We start from the raw sequence: 20,585 nt of genomic DNA, 5'->3' as shown, positions 1-20,585 counted from the left end.
TTATAAAAAACAAAGCAGAACTGTTATAGAATTGCTAACCTTCTCAACATCCTTTCTGGACTGCTATAGTTTTAGTCAATTTGCATAAACTGCGCCGTGGATTATACTCATTTATATATTTGTTTTTATTCTCTTTTTAGATGTACCTCATTTGCGAAGCTGATATTTCTGTTTTGTTTCCAACTACTGTTTGGACATGGTTACAGATTTTTAGCTTTCCAGATTCATCATCATATTGTTGTTTTTGTTAATAATGATAATAATAATAATGTGAATAATACTATTTACATTCTCCATCATCATTAGTGTTCAGCCAATCACCAATCACATGTTTTGCTCTATGCCAAACTTTTGATGGTCTATTTTCAGTTTTATTGTGATTGTTGTGGCCATTGTTGTTGTTGATGATGTTTGACTGTGGACGCAGAGCAAAGCTAAGTGTTTATTTTTAGGTCCTCCTACACAGAGTGTTAAAGATAAGTGAATAAGGTTAATTAAACCTATGTGTATTGATCAAGTGGATTAGAGTTGCCCATGCTTTTCTGGCAATGTTTGCTGATCTGCACAGCTTGTCTATAACTATCACCATCCATGCTTTCAAAGACTGGATTTAAACCTTAAGCATAAGGTGGTGCCCCAGCATGGCCGCCGCCTTCGGGCTAAAACATTTTTAAGGATTTTAAGGATTTATAAAAATTGAATTTTTGGGGCACTGGTGTAGCTGTGTGGTAAGAAGCTTTCTTCCCAACCACATAGTTCCAGGTTCAGTCCCACTGTGTGACAATTTGGGCAAGTGTCTTCTACTATAGCCTCAGGCTGAGCAAAGCCTTGTGAGTGGATTTGGTAGACAGCAACTGAAAGAAGCCTGTCTCGCCCACACACACACACTTACTCACACACTTGACCCCCCCCATTCACACATACACACTCACACCATTCTCACATTCACACATGCACTTGCACACCCTAGTTTGGCCAGGCCAGTGTTGTCTCCTTTTCATTTAGCCTCTTTCTTCCAGCCATTTCATCATGTTGAACCATTAATCCCTACACATTGTTTTCTCTTTCCTTCTCCCCCTCAATCTTTTCTGTCAAAGAGCATAGGGTCAAAATGTCAAAGACTTTTCCATTCTTCCTGAGCATTAAACTAATACCCTGCTTGTTGTTCCTTTACCTGTCTTTGTTTATGTGTCACCAGTAAAGGCCACAACCAAAATTTCACTTATAAATCAAAGCCAAGTGAGAATATTCTGGATCTCCTGTGGTTCACAAACACTCTAACACATTACTGCCTACTTTTGTGAGGAATGAGTTTGACTCCTCATTCATATAAGACTAATTGATATATATAATTTTCCATTTGTCAATTTATCAAAAAATCTGTTTTAATTAACAGTTCAGTTCATTACTGGCATGGTAGATTTAAAATAGATATTGTTTGCATCATGTTGGGAGACAATAGGGTAACAACAAACAAATGGAAGCAAAATTAAGTTGATTTTAGCAAATTTTCTACAATGGCTCAGACAAATATACTTAAAGCAACCACATTTAGAACTTGGAACTTTGGTATAGCAGTTCTTGTATTATGATATTTAGCTCCTCTTTGGAGAGGAATTTTATACTTTGGCAGTGGCAAGTGTATGTGTGAGTAAATGTGCATATACTTACATGTGTGGGGTTAATAATAAGTTAAAATATAATCCTTTCTACTATAGACACAAGGCTTGAAATTTGGGGGATGGGGTTAGTTGATTACATCAACCCCAGTTCTCAACTGGTACGTATTTTATTGTCCCAGAAAGGATGAACGGCTAAGTCGACTTTGGTTGAATTTGAACACAGAGCATAAAGATGGGTGAAATACCTATAAGCATTTCACCTGGAATACTAACATTCTGCCAGAAACATTTTTCTTGCTATAGTGTAAAGTTTATTTGATCTTGGAATAGTGTGGCATGAGTTTATCTGAATGCAGTTAGGCATCTTCTATATTATTGCTATTACTGTCATTATCACCACAAGTAACATTATTGCTGTTGTCACCAATATCATTATCACTGGACTAGCTGCTGACCGAAGGGCCAAACTGAATTCACTGGTACTGTCAGTAACAGATGTGAACTTTTTAATTGCTTGGCATGTTTAAATGCATTTAAAACTGTCTTGCAAACATAACATTTTCTACTGTGTAATTAATTTACTAGTCATTTTTATTATTGCTTTACAACTCATTAATGACAACTAATACAAAGTTTTGTTATAAAAAGAAAGGGTAACAAAATTCACGCACATACATACATATTCACACACACACACACACACACACACACACGTGCTGACAACACAGATTCGTAATCAGAAAAAAACACACACACACATATTATTGAGACATAAGCTGAAAGAATGAGACAATTATGTTTGATAGATGGTGATGTTAGAGCTGCTAGCCATATTCTATAAAGATTAAAATAGAAACTCTAGAAATGTCAACAAAACACTATTGTGTTGTGCAGTTCTTTTCAAAGTTGTCATTTGAAAGAATTCTATAATTGCAAGTCCAAGAAAGAAGACAAGAAAATGTCAAATGCTCAAGATGGTCTGCTGTTCTGTCAGGCTGAAAAAGAAAAGAAAGAAAAAAAAGAAAATAAAAGAAAAAAAGAAAAATATTCCAAAGTGTAGATGGGGCATCGCAGGTTGTAGAAAAGATGGAAAAGCGGGATGTATATTATTTTCGATGGTAGTCTTTTGATAGTTAAAGGGATGGATGTTTGCTTATATGCTATGTTTATCAATTTCTGTTAAGGGATGTGACCAACTCAACACAACTATTAAAAAGAGATTTCTACAACAACATACAAACACACAAGCGTGCACGTGTGCGCACATACACACTCACACTTTGTGTAATGTTGTTATGTGTAAGCAACAGTTTATCATTTTAGCTGCCATTGTCATGATTACAAGTGGTGCTACTGCTGCTCACTGTTGATGCTGTTGTTGTTACCTCTATCACCATCATCATTGCCATGTAAACACCAGCATTACATCACAGCTGTCATAATAACGCCACCACTGTGGCAGTGATGAAGCTCAGAGAGACAGCAATCGTTTGTGTAGTCGGAGCAATCACCATGTAAGTATATGTGTGTCTGATGGCAGAAAACAGTTCCAAAAGTGCCACACCAGGGGAACGAATCTGAAATCATACAGTTGGTGAATTGAACTGCTTCACTGAAGTCCTGAGAGTAGACACTACTACTACTACTGCTGCTGCTGCTGGATTCACTGTCTCCACCACCATAGCTGTCATAGCACCATCATTGCTGTTATAACATCACCACTATCACTGTTATAAGATTGACAGTAGCAACAGCAGCACCACTACCGCTACTGCTGCCATAACATAATCCTCATCAACATCAATAGTTATCATAACACCACCACCAACACTACTACTGTTATAACACCACACAGCCACTTTGTGATTACAATAACCATCACTTTCTCTGTTATATCATATGACCATTGCCACTACCACCATTGTTGTTGTCGTCATGCTACCACCACCACCGCCATGACCACTACAATTAATATACAATCCCTGTTGCACTTGTATCAGCACTACAACCACAGTTATTACAACTGTCATACCACACCCACCGCTATTCTATCATATCAGTCACCGTAATTCCTCTTGGTACTCCACCTTCACTACTTTTGTCACAACCCACTGTGACTTCTGTTATCCCCCGCCCCGCTCACTGCTTATGTCATCCCCCTACCATCGTTACTTCTGTCATATCACCACCATTCCTTTTGCTACACACCCAGCACTATTGCCATGACATTGTCCCCACTGTCACACACACACACACCTAGTGTCAATTTAAAACCAATGCAGACATTTTCTTTCTCATTGTGATCAATACCTTTAATATCCAATTACGTTTTCAACTTTCTCACTCTCTCTCTCTCTCTCCATCTCTTGCTCTCTCCTCACACACAGCACATGCATGGTACAGGGGTAAATAAATGTTTGTCAAATTTAGAAATTCTTTCAAGCTGTCCGAACAGTGAGTCTCTGTACTGATATTTCCTGTTAAAAGACCTTTTTCTTTTTTTTTTAACCGATGAGACAAACACAAACCTTACTTGAATAACAAAAGTACATCCACAAATATATTTATAAATGACAACACCAGCAATAACTGCAACAACAATCAATAGCACCAGCATGAACAGCAAGAGAATCAGACAATAATAAAAAGAATTCTCTTTTGTAAACAATCTGGTATTGATTAGGTGCTGAACAATACAGTTTGCATGGCATATATATATATATATGTGTGTGTGTGTGTGTGTGCGTGATACATATATTATAGATATGTTTTATATATATATATACATATGTGTGTGTGTATTGTGAATTCTTTGTGTGTTTTTATCTAATCTTATCTGATGCATATTTAATTAAAAAATCTTTTCATCTTCATTTTTTTAGTACACAACATAAGTATGTGCATGCATGCACACAACCACGCACATGTTGTGATAACATAGAAGCTGGGATGGGGACAAGAAGGAGAGAGAGGAACACATTTAAGAATCTACCGGAATTTGTATAATCATAATTTGCCAAACACTGCTTCAACAGCTTTGTTTACAACAACTTGTTGCTTGCTCACTGCAAAATTGCAAATAACTCGCCTTTTACATTTGATTAACTTTGATCATACATACATACATACATATATACACATACATACAAACATACATACATAGAATAGACTTTTGAAGTAGGGAAGGCTCAAGCATAAGCTATCTTAACATGGACATTATGACCCAACAATAAGAGAGCCTCAATGTAGCTGTTCAGACTGTTAGAAATAGCAGCCTAATCTTTCTCAGATCACACCCAGTTATCTTTGAAAAATCGAATCATTAGTGCAGTGGAATAATCTGATGCTATGCATACAGTACTAAAATATGAATGTGAAGGTTCTAGCTGGAACATCTTTGATCACAAATCTGCTCAGTCAGGGTTGATCTGAAATGCCTTTGGCAATGACAAAGCTCAGAGAGACAGCAATCATTTGTGTAGTTGGATCAATCACTATGTAAGTATATGTGTGTCTGATGGCAGAAAACGTTTCCAAAAATGCCACACCATGGGAATGAATCTGAAATCATACATTTGTGAATTGAACTGCTTCACTGAAGTCTTGAGATTAGTCACTACTACTGCTACTGCTGCTGCTGGATTCATTGACCACACTACTGATCTCATATTATTAATCTTTACTATTTTCAATCTGCTCTACATTTTCATTGGTCTGCTACTGCAATTTTTAATTTGTTGAACATTTCCTCTGCTTAGTTAAATTTCAAGATTTCGCTGACAAAAGTGCTTGAGGGTTGAAGATTTCCTAATCATTATTGCCTCCACCTTAGCGAAGGTAGAAGTATTGTTTTCAGTTGTGTTTGTTTACAAGATATCTCAAGAACCGTTAAATAGATTCGGATGAAACTTTCAGGGATGTTTGGCCTTGTGACTGGCACAAACTGATTAGATTTTGAGATCGATTTAGTACCAGACAAAGATTCTAAATTATTTTTCCAGTTTTGTTTATTAATTTTTGAGAGCAGTTAGGTTCATTTTTAGTATTCTCATTTGTGAGAGCAGTTGAGTTTATTTCAGATATTCTTATTTTAAAAATCCTCTCCAACTAATCATTGGGAGAACATTGGTGTTGCCTTGGCGGAGGTTTGTGCTCTTGTTTGTGTTGTTTTTGCTACATTTATTTGCCTTGGCATTAATTTTAAGGACTGAAAATATTACATTAATATGACTGTTAATGTCATGATAAATAGTGTTTTTGTGTACTTGATTGCATTTTATTTCCTTATCATATGTGGGTTTAATTGGAAAAGGTGGTGAGTGGGGAATATAGAAATAAAAGATCAAGACACACTGGTGTAGACACAAGTTTTCAATGCTTATTTATTTACTTTGTTGCAGCCTAAAGATGGTGTGAAGCTTTCACACCAGAAATAAAGGTTCCTGCATTCAAGACAACTGGCATCATGTAGATTTTGTGTGTGTGCGTGTATGTAAATATGTGTTGATACCTGAAAACATGGAGTAAATAGTGTATAATTTCCTAGAAATAGTAGCTACCGTTAATGCTGTCCTAGATATGCTATCTGAAATAGGAGACGGGATGGTCATAACTGGAATACTTTTGATTATAGGTCTTCTCAATCAAAGTTGAACTGCAGCTAAATAGCAACACCACTGACAGCAACAACCACTATCACCACCATTTCTGACACAAAACCATATTGAATACTAACACCAACAACAGCACCACCAATACTGAGAATTACATTGTTAATGGTAATTTCTTAATTGGGCATTGAGATTTAGATTGGTGGTGGTGGAGAGTAAACAATTGTGGTTGTCATGTTCACTTTCCCTAAGGGGCTTACTTTCTCTCTCTTGAGAAGTGATACGTGATGGATATGGCTGCTTTCACTAATTCACCCCACCCACAGTGCTATTAATGTCATTGCAATCATCATCATCATCATTGTCATTATCACCACATTTGTATGACTGAACAACTTAATATCACATCACTAACATCACCGTTATGAATAATGACTATAATGCCATTATCATCATCAGCACTGTTGTCATTATTACCGTCATCACCATCATTGTGTTTGCCACTATTATCACCATCAACATAATTATTCCCAATGTTGTCATTATCACCAATGACTCTTGTAGTCATCATGCACACTATTATTGCCATTGTTACTATTATCATCACAATTAACATTATTATTACTATTGTCATTCCATCATCACTATTATTGCTATTATCATCATGAACAGCATTATTATCATTGTCACTACTATCGTTGTCAACACATTGTTGATATCTTTTATTTTTTTTAGTTATCTTCATTGCTATCATCTTCCTTGATGTCATTGCTGACATCTTTCTTGATGTCAGTAATGACATCAAGGAAAATGTTAGTAATGACATTAAGGGAGATGATGTCATTATTGTCACTTATGTCATTGTTGATATTATCAGCATCATATAGAGAAGTAACTTACATTCATTCTTGGCACTTACTCACAGGCCCTAATGAATGATTCTTATTTTCATAGTAAAAAAAATGTTTCCTTTTTCTTCAAAAATTATGTGTTCCCTACCTAATTTTATTCTTGTTATTACTTTGTTTATCGTCATCTGTATTCTTACTTTCATTACATTTTTTTTTTTTTTTTACATAAGAAATAATATCTTTTTTATTCGCTAGTGTCTGTTAGCAAGATTATTTATTTCCAGAGCATTTTACAAGAGGGTATCAAAAGGTTCCTGGACTAGTTATGTCTAATAAAAGATAACTTATTTACCTAAGTTTTAACATCATCTCCTTCGAAATAGTGACCTTGTGCAGCAAAACACTGGTCCCAGCATTCCTACCACTTTTGAAATCCAGCTTGGAAGTCATTTTCTGTAAGTGATTCGAGGACCTTCTGCAATTCGCTCTGGATCTCAACAACAGTTTTAAAATGGCAATCTCTGAGCTGCATTTTCATCTTGGGGAAGAGATAGTCTGCAGGTGCTACATCTGACAAATAGGGCAGGTGCAGAAGCGATATCATGTTATTTTTAGTGAGAAACTCACAGGTGAGGAGAAACTCAGTGACATGGAGTGCTGAACAACCTGCACAGCTGGTTTGTTTATAGTGATCAAATGTTTGTGTTGTACATCGACTCCCTCCATCCATCAAATTGGCATTGCCTGTACAAGTGCACAAAGTGCCAGACATTTGATGTCAAAGTGATTGCAGAGCAATGTGGGATGAAGGGTTTTGCTTGAGAACATAACACACTGCCCAGTCCAGGAGCAACACACTAACCATTAGATTGCATGTCTCTCCCCATCTTTCATGTATGTATATCAGAAAAACATTTAAACATTGGCATGAAAAAACCCAATAAATTGGTACATTTGAACTCAAGTAATAAACTGTACTATTTGTTCTGCCTGAATTGCATAGATATTCCCTTGTAGTTCAAACAATCATAAACCCTAGAAACTCAAACAGATTTCCCTAAAATCACACACACTGCCTTTAACCCTTTAGCATAAAGATGACTCTGGGGAATGTAAGGCTTATTTATTCACATTGTTTTGAATTAATCGTATTATCTCATAGCAATGAGATTTCAATCATGTGATTGTTTATTTTTAGAATGATGTTGTAGGGTCAGTGTGAGAGGCCAGAGTTGGCAAGTTTGAAAATAACACAGGTAGAATATTTGGGCCATATATGGTCATTTTCAATGCTAAAGGATTAAAAGAAATAAATAAATAAAGATACCTTGGAAAAATTTTGTCTCTAATATACAAACTGAAACAGATAATCATTGCTGAAACATCTTTGTCATGGACTTGCTCAGCCTAGTCTGACCTATTGCTAAACAACAACAGCACAGTACAAGTAATGAGGGAGTCACTATGTTGTTGTTTGACTTGCCAGAATTAACAACCAGATTTCCCTTAGATCATACTCAACCATCTAAAAGAAATGACACATTTGATAATGTAGTTGAAGGGAAACAAGAGAATGGGATGGTCATGGATGGAATGCATTTGATTATAGTTTTTTTTTCCAGTGAGTGTAACCAGAGACTAAACAAGACTATGGTATCAGTAAAAGGATTTATAGTTCTTTAATAGAAAAACTAACCTTGGCTGCATTGAGGGATTGAACTCCTAACATAACTCTTTTTCTCTGCCAATAGTTTACTCTTACTCAGTTATCACATGATTGTGTATGTGTACTCACACCATGCATTCTAGATGTCTGTCTATATAAATTATATATATATATATATATATATATATATATATATATATATATATATATATAATATATATATATATGTGTGTGTGTGTGTGGTTTACTTATGAATATATAAATTATATACATAAATATAAATTATATATATATATCACACACACACACACTGAGTACACTTGGTTACAAGTGACATTTATGCTTGTAGTCTAAGTATTTAGCTTGGCTGACATTTCATTATTACACTGTGTAGTAGCAGTAGTAATAGTTAATGAAGTTTGGCAAGCTGTAATTTGGTGTAGTCATTGTTTGCTTCTGGCCAGGATTTGTAATTAGTTGATTATCACATTTTCTATTTTGTTTTACTTTCTCTGCCAACCAGCCTCCTTACTGACAAAGCTTCTGTATTTTTGTTGTTGTTGCTTTGTCCTTCCATAGATTTTAATTTCATGCTTTTCTTTCATCACCCATACATACATACATACATATATATATATATTATATATATATATATATATATATATATATATATGTATAGATAGACACACACATACAGAATGTTACATAATCGAAGGAAGAGGAAGCAATTGCTCATAGCCTTTACAGTCTTTTTCAGGCTAGTTGGATCAGTGCTGTTAATATTCTGCTGATGCCTCTACTGGTCTATGTATTTTAAGTCAGTGAAGTGCATTTTGTAGAAGGGGATCCAAGGCTGTCCTGCATTATAAGAGTAAGTATAGATGGAAGGTGTAGGAGAAAGGGAGGTTAAGGAAGAGAGAAATAGGACAAGGGTGGTAAGGAATCCTGAGAAAGTAATTGAAGGAAAGAGAGATTTGCACTGCACTTGCATGTGCACATATACACACATAGGTAAGTTTGCAGAAGGAATGTGTCATACAAAATGTGTAGGTATATACTTCTAAAAATTGATTATACATATGAGTATGTGTATAACTAGTCTTACAAATATATAATATCTGTGTGCAGACATAGGTAAATGCTTGCCCAGACTTTTTATCCAACAGTAAGAGCTTTGGAATTTCAAATGTTTACCTGTATTGTGTGTGAAATAGGTTGTTGACAGCAGGATATTGACATTGCAGTATTTTAGAGAGTAGATGTTGGTCAGTGTGGAAATTATTGTCCTTAGTCATCTGATTCTATTTTGTAAACCAGCTATTAACTCTTTTTTCTTTCCTGTCATACTCTGACTCATTTTGACTTAACTTTCTAAACGGTTTTTGTTGTTTCTTTACATTTTTTTTAACTAGTACTTTCTTTTCTCTTAGGAATTGTTTTCCCTCTGAATTTGTTTTACTATGTAATCTGTCGGTAACTGATGTGGAACAGATTTAGTCCAACATTTTGAGGGAACCATATGACTGTGTATCAGATGGTAGACTGAGTATAAGTTGAACTCTGAATAAGCTACAGAGCCTTTTGGTGTTTGCTCAGTATCTGTTGAGTGGAATAGAATTGAATATAAGTATTTTAGTATATCATAGTAGATGCTGCACTCAGGGAAAATTGAATACAAGTGGTTAACCTTACTTTGTAAAATGACAAAGGAATATGTCAATGTGCTGGAAATCTATCCAAATAATGCTTATGTGAAAATTTGTATTAATCTGTTAATAGTGATGGTGGTGTTGCAAGATCTTGTCTAATCAAGTCATTTTTTTAGGGATAGAAGCTGTAGAGATCTTTTTTCCATACTTTCAAGGTGGGAAAGATGGGAAATACATCATTATGAGTAGGTTGTCTTCAGACTGGAGAACTTTTCTGAATGAATTCTACTAAAGTGCTAAAAGACAGGTGTTAAAGTTGTTAATGGATTGAGTTTATCACCCTAGTTCAGGCTATGGAAACTGGGCAAAAGAACTAGTACTATAGATTTTTATGGTTTGGTAAAGAATGAGTTTATCAGCTTAATGAGTTTGTTGTGAAAGATTTTACTGCTGCCACATTGTTTTGGAGATTACATAGAAATTCCTTTGCTGAATCATTTAATCCTTACAATATCAACCTCTTTGACACTGTATCAGGTTCTGGGATACAACACATCCCATTTTAATATGTTCATATTTAAACTGAAACTGTCAAAGTTATCTTCAAAACACAAAATCCTTTCAGATTCTTTACTATTTTTAAAGTTAAGTGGAATACACAAGCAGTATATTTTCACTAGAAATATGGACACAAAAGGTTTAAGCTGCTAATGGATGATAACAGACTGGTATAACCTATGTATGAGTTATACAACCTTTTAATTATGTTCTAAACATAATTTTTCTCTGTGGAGAACAAAAAATAGCAGTTTATATTTAGTTTGTTTTGTCTTTTCTACTTCAGTTTACTCCTTTGTAGAATCACAGTGGCATTCTTGTATTGGTTGGCTGGATATTTCATTTTACAGTAATTTTTGCTTTAAGTGCATGATGACATTTCTGGCACCAATCTCTGTCATTGCTCAGTGACCTTCCTTGGCACCAGACCCTCTTATTTATATTGCCAGCAGTACTAGGAAAGTCTTTCTTAAAATTGTAGTCCATACCACCCAGCATTATATTACTGGGTTATTATTATCAGTTTTATTACTGGACTTGTATGAATACAAATGGAAAAAAACAAGGTGGAAAGTCACCGCAATGGAAAAGTAATTTGTGGAACAAAACAGAGAAGAGGGATGTATTATAGATGAAAGAGATGAAATCAGTTGATGTTAATTCAGATGTGGGTAGAGATTTAGAAGTAGCTTATTGAAGTCATTATCATGGTTATCATCATCATTGCCGTCATTATCATTACTACTACGTTCCCTTTCTTGCTTGTATGAGTGCACAGGTCCCTTTTAACACAGTATCTCATCATTTCTTGCATTCCTTTGTCATCTGCTCCCTAAGATTTAACACTCTGAGACCATCTTTCACTACTTTTGCCTGTGTCTTCCTTGGTCTTCTTCTTCCACAGTTTCTTCCCACTTAGATCTCCTGACCTTCTTTATCCATCTTTTATCTATACACATTACATTTCCATGCCAATGCAGTTGTCTTTCTCTCTTGTACAGTATATCTGATTTCTCTTACAGTTTATCTCTCAGCTCATCTATTTCTTGTCATTCATGCACATTAATTGTACACATCCAGCGGAATATCATTGTTTCATTTCTCGCCAACTTTTACGCATCTTCTGCATTTTCTGTCTGTCTGTTTGTAATCAGAGTAATCTGTTATTATTACAGTTGTTATTAAGCCAAGTTTAGTAATGATTGAGCAGACAAATAAGCAAAGATGTCCCAGTTATGACTATATCATCTTAAATAGTGTGTCTAAGTTTACATTAACCATTATGGCACATCCTTTAATTTTTACAGATTATGGTGTGCTTTAAAAGATTTGGCTGCTATTTCTTATGTTATTATTAGGAATCATAAAATTTCCTGCATATGATTTGTTTGTACTTCACTGTGTATAATATTCAAATTGAGTGACTAACCATTTCCATTGGAGAAACTACAAAAGTGGGATTCCTGGTGATACCAGCTTCACTGAAGTTAGAAATTCAAAATTTAAGCAACCAGAAATTTAAACAATGAAACACATACAGCATCAGCTGGAGAAATAGAAATTGTGATACTTAGGCTTTCCCCAAGCAGAATAGCAGGAAGGGAAGTAAAACAGTTACTGCTGAGTATGGAGGAGACACAGTACGGAGTCTTGCATACCAGATCCTTACAACTCTGCATCATAATACATACAATGGCAGAAGAGGTATTATTTATGTAGATAAACGGAATTTTCCTCTCTAAATCTGTTGGAATATGCAAATAAATAAATAAAAACGAATGCTAAATTAAAGAAAGTGATATTGGGGAAAAAACGGTTTCTGCTTTTAAAGATAAAATGTGTCTTGCATGCTTCAATGCATTTATTTGAACTAAACTTGTCTTTTGAAGAAAATATTCCTGTACTTGCATTGTGGCATTCTTTTTTCTCCCCAGTTTTCTGCATTGCTCTGTTGCATGACAACTTGGGAAAATTTTGGTATTGGTTTATTCCAGAATATCATATTCAAGTCAGTTTAAACATTTATCTTACACATGATTAAGAAAATATCCTGGGGTATTTACAGCAAATCTACATTTTTAAAAATATGGAATCAAATATCTTTCATTTTGTTCTTGTTATTTTTATAATTCTTTTCTTTAATAAAAATTTCCAATAATGAATATATTGAAGAGAATGTGGAAGAAGGGTAGGCATTTATTGTTTGGTTGACAGTTAGCTGTAGATTTGAAAGAACTATGTTGGCTAATATATCCTCATTTCCACGTATGTATGCACATATATATGTTTACCACTTGGTGTGTACAGATGTAGACTTGTTATGGGAGATTATTATTGAATTTATGATGAATACCATACCTAACATTAATGTTGCTACTCTCAAATTGGTTAATTTAATGGGTTATTCTTCTACTCACATTCATTGAAAAAAAAAAGAAAGGAAGGAAGGAAGGAAGAAAGGAAGGAAGAAAGAAAGAAGACCGACTGACTTTTCTTCAGAATTGTAATGATATCCATCTTGAAACACAATTCTGTGTGTTGATAGACAAGTCACAGTGGTATCTGTCCTGAGATAAGATCTCTTATGGACATGCTCCCTCCAATATTTGTTGTTTTTAATATAGCACATCCATAAGAGATGTTATTTTAGGACAAACACCACAATGTATATACATTAAGTATGATGCATGAGTTGCTATTTTAATTTAATGTTACCTCAGTTGCCTGTACTGGATTTTTATTCAGGAAGGGGGCTACTTACAACATTAGTAAATGTTTTATTTACAGTTTTATGTAAAAAGTGGTTAATTCTCATTCAAGCATATAGTTGGTTGTGAGTATGTGTCAATGAAAAGGTCCAAAAAGCCAAAATGTGCCTGGCATTCTCACTGGGGTGTATTTTCTTTTTATATAATTGTGCAATCAATGGTAACTCTGGGTAGCAACAGAACTGTGTGTGTGTGTGTGTGTGTGTGTGTGTTTGTGTGTGTGTGTATGTGTGTGCGTGCGCGTGTGCACTTGAATATGGGCTTTTCAGATTTCTTTAAATCAGTTCATATGGTTAGTTGGGGCAGAGGAAGTGACTAAAAGTTTCACTTACAAAACAGTGAATGGGCATTGGTTTCCTTGATATTTAGTGGGCACTTGATGGACAACAAGAATAACCTCACTTTTGTGTGTGTGTGTGTTTATGCGTGTGTGTGTGTTCGAACTAATGACATATTTAATTCTTTACTCTTTTACTTGTTTCAGTCATTTGACTGTGACCATGCTGGAGCACTCTTTATTTAGTCAAGCAAATTGACCCCAGGATTTATTCTTTGTAAGCCTAGTACTTATTCTATTGGTCTCTTTTGCCAAACCACTAAGTTACAGGGACACAAACACACCAGCATTGATTGTCAAGCGATGTTGTGGGAACAAACAAACACACACACACACACACACACACACACATATGCGACAGACTTCTTTCAGTTTCTGGCTACCAAATCCACTCACAAGGCTTTGGTTGGCCCGAGGCTATAGTAGAAGACACTTGCCCAAGGTGCCATACAGTGGGACTGAATCCGGAACCATGTGGTTCGTAAGCAAGCTACTTACCACACAGCCACTCCTACGCCTATGATGTAACCCCGAATAGATGCTCTCATTTTCCTTCGTCTTGGTACTGTCTATAATGACATTTGTCTTACATATGATTGTAGTTTTCATACTGTCATCACTATTTCGTCATTATTAGGAGAAAGTTTCATCAACTTAGTGCAGAGACCATAGAAAAAAAAGGTCCAGTGCAAAACTGAAGAAATCAAGATATCTTTCATCATTCCTGTTGTAGCATAGTTTTATATTTTATTCTTTTACATGTTTCAGTTATTTTGACTGTGACCATTATGGAGCACCACCTTTAATCAAACAAATCTTCCCCAGGACTTATTCTTTTACTGAACTGCTAAGTTTCAGGGACATAAGCACACCACAATAGTTGTCAAGCAATATACATATACGACAAGCTTTTTTCAGTTTCTGTCTACCAAATCCACTCAAAAGGCTTTGGTCATCCTGAGGCTATAGTAGAAGACACTAGTCCAAGGTGCCATGCAGTGGGACTGAACCCGGAACCATATGGTTGAGAAGAAAGCTTCTTACCACACAGCCATTCCTGCATCTATTTCTGTTATATATTCTGTATTTACATATACAATTTATATTTCTTCTTCTGAAATCTTGTTTTGGATGAAGTGTCTTCTTCTTCTTCTTCTTCATCATCATCATTATTTAACATCTGTTTTCCGTGATGGGCATGGGTCAGATATTTTGACCAGAGCTGGCATGATAGGGAACTGGACCAGTTCCAGTCTGATTTAGCATGATTTCTACAGGTGGATGCTCTTCTTCACTTTACAGAATGTGTTAGGTGCTTTTTATGTGGCACTGGCGCAGGTAATTTTCATGTGGCACCAGCACAGGTGCTTTTTACATTGGCATTGGCACATGTCTTATTAGTAAAAATTAGTGTTTAATTTGTAGATAATAAAGTATCAATATTTTTTTAATACTTCAACACAGTCACAGATGGTTTAAATTATGAGAACTTAAGCAAATGAGAAATTAGCTTAGAAATATCTACTTTGTGCTGTAGTGTGTTTTTTCAAAATCTGCTTATAAGCAAAAGATATGTAGGTTAATAATGATAATGAATTTAGCTTTTATTCAACATTTGAATAGTAAGAGTATGAGATATGCAATCAATGTTTATTGCAATCTCTGAAAAACATTGATGTAAAATCATAGTGAATTAGACACCTCTAGGTTTTAATTCCACCGTACTTTGATTTTAGATTGATGCATTTTTAATATTTTACTTTTTCTATATAAGAATTTGATTATTTAGAATGTCATTATGTTGTAATTCTTATTTAAATTTATGATACCTCCATGTTTTTCTCTTATGCTGGTTTTGTGGTTGTTTGTTTCTATTGTTTGCTAACAAGGCTCCATCCTGCTTTTTCTTGAACGATTTCTTCGAGTTGGTAAAGCTTGAGAGTGAAGCCTGTTATTACAGGTTGTTAACCTTGGGTTATTTGAAGGAAATTAAATTTCTCCAGTAAATTGTATTAGTGGTCCAAACTATAAATCAATTGAGTTTTTTTTTTTTTTTATATATATATATTTTGTTTCATTTACATCATCACACTGCTGCACATGCAAACGAATGTAAACATCACATGCACACAGACATCATCACATACATACACATTCAGATCTGTTCAGACATTGATAACTACAGAAGTGCATGCACATACATATAGATATACACAGACAGATGTAACACATACATGTCAGAGCATACATGGAGATGCAGAAACCGTTTAAAATTGGAGTATCAATTATTCTTCACCTTTTTTAAAATTAAATTTGCATTGCCTTCATTCTTTTCATTACTTGAAAAATTCAAATGATTTCACCAAATTGCAATTTTGCTTTCAGTGTTCTTTTAAAAATAATGTGAATTGAAATCCATTCTTCAAAAATTCTCGTATATTTGTGTATTTATTTAACCAGGTATGCAACATGCATGCATGCACACACACACACACACACACACACACACACACACACACACACACACACACACACACATGCATACTCGTCTAAGAAAGAAGGGCAGTGTCTGAAGATTTTCAAATCCTGTTAGGCTGGGAAATTGATTGACTATTTGGTGTTAGATTAATCAATTTGAAACTCGCATCATTATTGGTTAGTGACTAAGGATGAAACTCATTGGTTGAAATGATAATTCAGTTAGATGCTTTGTAAAAGTAGTGGAATGACAGAGTAGTTCCATGGGGCTAACATTTAAATACTTAACAGTATTTAGTTTCACTCCTTTGAATTCAGTAGGGGCTCTCTTTATCTTTTAATTTTTTTTAGACTTTTTTTTGTAAGGACTTGGGTAGATGCAAAATATTAATCTTGTACTAGTTTAACTGCTTACATCATTTTTCCTGTCAATTAGTGGTCTTGTGTCAGTGCAAGAAGTCATTATTAATACAAACTACTTGACACTCAACTGGTATTTCCCAACTAAATTATAAGAAGCAAGTAAACTATCTTACCATAGATCATTATACAATCTTTGTGATTAAACTTTCTTTTACATTTGCTTCAGTATCTTCTGCAGTTGATTAAGCATTTTAGACTTGTAACCAACATATCTCTTTGGAGTCTAGCTAATGAAGTGATGTAGAAGAGTGGGGGTGGAATCAAATAAAATATCACACAAGTTAATTCTTATACAAAATATATATTTGAACTTGTTTTAGTGATTTTCTGTATTTTTCTTTTAGTTTTAATTGCAAAAATTATTTTAAAATCAAGGTATACACACACACACACACACATCTCAAAAATTAAATAGACAACCCTCATTATACTGTTGTATCTGTGTGATTACTGCTCATTAGTGCAATGCCGAAATGGGCTGAATCTTTAAAAACTGCATGAGGCAAATCTACTCGATACTAGATTAAGTATTTAAATGCATCAAATGACATAAATGTAACATCAAATGACATAAATTTGCATTATGGTGTCATCACCATGATTTTGTATCTCCTTTTTCCATGCTGACATTGGTTGATCTCTCTCTCTCTCTCTCTCTCTCTCATTGCAATACCTTTTGGTCTGACAGAATAGAAATCCAGCCATCTTTATTGTGTCTGGCATGATCATTGCAGCCAGAAGCCTTTCCTGTCACCAACAACTTTGTGACATTGACTGAATGCTTTTTATTATACCACTGTTATATAGAAAAAAAACGATTAGCCCTTGCTACCTTGCATTACTGGTTATATTCAGAATATCTGTTCTTCCAGCTGATTTGCCTACAATGAGATATATAGAGTCAATATCTTCTCCATTAGTTCATTCTTTTTTGACATTGATTTATAATTCGATACCCTTCCTATTGCCAACCACTTTACAGTGTAGACCAGCAGCACTTACAAAATGTCCACCACAAGATTAACATCTCCCTATCAGCACTAGCTTTACACACTGGTATTTGATTTTCCTTTTAACCTAATTGCCAACTCTAAACTACTGTCGTTATTTTCGACCATTATTGAGAGTATGTACTGAAGCTAAATTGGATTCATCTGTTTTGAATTTGTATTTCAGTTGTTCCATGAAGATGTTAAACAGTTTTAAATTTTAGAATTAGTATAAATTCATATCAAATTCAAGCATAATTACTAGCAACACACTATCATTGAAGACAGTATTTTGACAGTGATGTGCTTGCATATAAGAAAATATTTTATACTAGCTTAAAAGCCACACTCTGTGCAGACTTTTAAGCCAGCTCCTGCAGAGTGCTAATTGGGCCAGTAGCCCAAACCTAAAGAGACCTAAATAACATCACTATAATACATTTATAATGACTATATGCCCTGGTGGTACTCGATCAGAGGTTAAGAACAGATGAGAATTAATTCTGTAATGCAATCATTCTGTTGTTCAAGTCCCAAGTTGAATTCCAACTGTTGGCCAATTTGTCCCATAGTTCTTATCTCTCTATATATAAACGGCAGTTTGTCTGTGTGTGTTTCTGTGTGTCTGTTAGGTTGTACCCTCACACTGACCACGGCTTTCAACCGATTCTGATGAAACTTGACACACACATAGCCCAATGTCATAATTCAAAACTAACGCAGCGAAAATTTTGAAAAGTTCCCCCAGTTCTGAAAAAAATCGATAAGTTCGACATGGGGTCGAGAATCACAAACACAAACCACAGACGCAACTCGACCTTTTTAACTAAAAAAAAAATTTACCATCATTTTTTCCCCATTTTTTGGCTATAACTCTCTAAAAATGCTTTATAGTTATTTCCCTTACAAACCCGAGCAACGCCGGGCGATACTGCTAGTCTTGACATAAAATTAAATAAAGAGGATGTCATTTATCTCCCTCTTGATCTCTGACGTCATCTGACAAAATGCCACTAAAATGGCATGAGTCGGCCAAGCTTTACCTGCTAGAAATAGCAACCCAAATGCTTTTAAGTCAGATTCCAATGCTGGATGTTCAAGAACCAAATGACGGGCAGATTTTCAATCCCAGGTTTATCCTGATTCCAAAACAGTATAATGTAGGGCAAATGTGGGCTGAGATACAGGGGTCCCAGATAGACAGACAAATTTTCGCTATTATTATAGATATGTACTTCTGTTGACTTCAGCTATTGGACTGTGCCCATGCAAGGGCACTGCCTTGAAGTATTAGCCAGTCACATAGATTCCAGTAATTCATAATTTTTGTTTTTACTTTTGATGAAAAACATCTCACTAAGACTGGTTATGGTGTACTCTGTTGAGTATGTATGTGCCTTATTAGTGTTTATGTTTGTCTCTCTGTCTGTCTTATTGCTTCACTGTGTGTGTGTGTATTAACAAATGTAGTCTTTGATAGACAAAAAACACCAATGGCTATAGCTGAAAAGTCAAAGCAGGATTGAGTTAGCTTGGTCACAGCTAGTTTGAAGCTGTGACTGATGACAAACTTTTATTGTTTTACCTTCCAATTCAAGATCTGCTACCTGGAAAAATGTATAGTTGTTTAACCCTCAAACCATTTGTGACTCAGCTAATGTAATCTTGCTGTGACCTTCGGTCTTTTTTGTCTATCAAGGACTACATTTGTCAAATAGAGAGATTGATATTTACTGAAAATGAATTTAGCTGATAGGTCATGAAATTTCCTTTGCAATGAAAGAAGAAAGAAAAACAAAAACCAAACTAAAACTGTTCATATTTGAAACCATTGTATATGACTTACTGTGCTTAGTATTTAGGTACTTCTCACTTCCTGTTTAAAGATTTAACTTCCTTTTTTCTTTTTATGTTTTCTAGGTCTCCCAGTCTGTCAGTGAAGATGATGCATTGATTAACCGAAAATTACCGAAAGAGTTGTTATTGAGGTGAGTCAATGGAGTAATAATTTCCTTTTCTTCTGATTTGAATGCTTGTGTTGTTAATAGTTGCCAAGATCATTGTTACTTTCCCATGCTTGCATGGGTCAAATGGAATATGGCAAAACAGATTTTCTATGGCAGGATGCTTTCCCTGTCAACTCTCACCTCTTTCCAAGTAAGGAAATATTACCCTATGGCCAGGCATGTGGAAGTAACACTCATTTACCACTAATGCTCCGTTGCAGCAAAGGAACACAAACTCTTTCACTCATTCACACACACACAACTAGCTTCTTTCAGTTTCTGCTTACCGAATCCACCCATGAGACTTTGGTCATCCTAAGGCTATAGTAGATGACATTGATGTGAAGTACCACACAGTGGAACTGAACCCAGAACCACTTCATTGGGAAGCAAACATCTCTACCACACAATCCTGCCTGCACCTAGAGTCATGTTGTTATTGAGTAATATCAGAATAACTATGCAGCAACAGAACCCTAAAGCTTCTGTTCCATATGTCATGTTCCTCTGTCTAGATTAGAAACCTGAAATATACTGTCGTATGTGATTATGTGTGGGCTATTGTTATAAGTCTTTTTTTCTTTCCATTTCATTTTGTTTTCATAGTATGGCTTTAGAAGTTGATAAT

At 35.1% G+C, this 20,585-nt stretch overlaps 1 protein-coding gene across 3 annotated transcripts in view; it reads left to right on the top strand.

Moving 5' to 3' along the window:
- Nucleotides 1-20,585, top strand: part of LOC115209103 (F-box/LRR-repeat protein 20-like) — a 405,157-nt gene that overhangs the window by 337,064 nt on the left and 47,508 nt on the right. For all 3 annotated transcript variants that reach the window (XM_029777227.2, XM_029777229.2, XM_029777228.2), the window contains one exon: nt 19,872-19,939. In XM_029777227.2, coding sequence (XP_029633087.1) covers nt 19,872-19,939 — 68 coding nt within the window. The remainder of the gene's footprint in view (nt 1-19,871; nt 19,940-20,585) is intronic.

This window comes from Octopus sinensis, linkage group LG3 (assembly GCF_006345805.1).
Source record: "Octopus sinensis linkage group LG3, ASM634580v1, whole genome shotgun sequence".
NCBI lineage: Eukaryota > Metazoa > Mollusca > Cephalopoda > Octopoda > Octopodidae > Octopus > Octopus sinensis.
The sequence above is the reverse complement of the archived record's forward strand: the minus strand, read 5'-3'. Positions and strand labels throughout refer to the sequence as shown.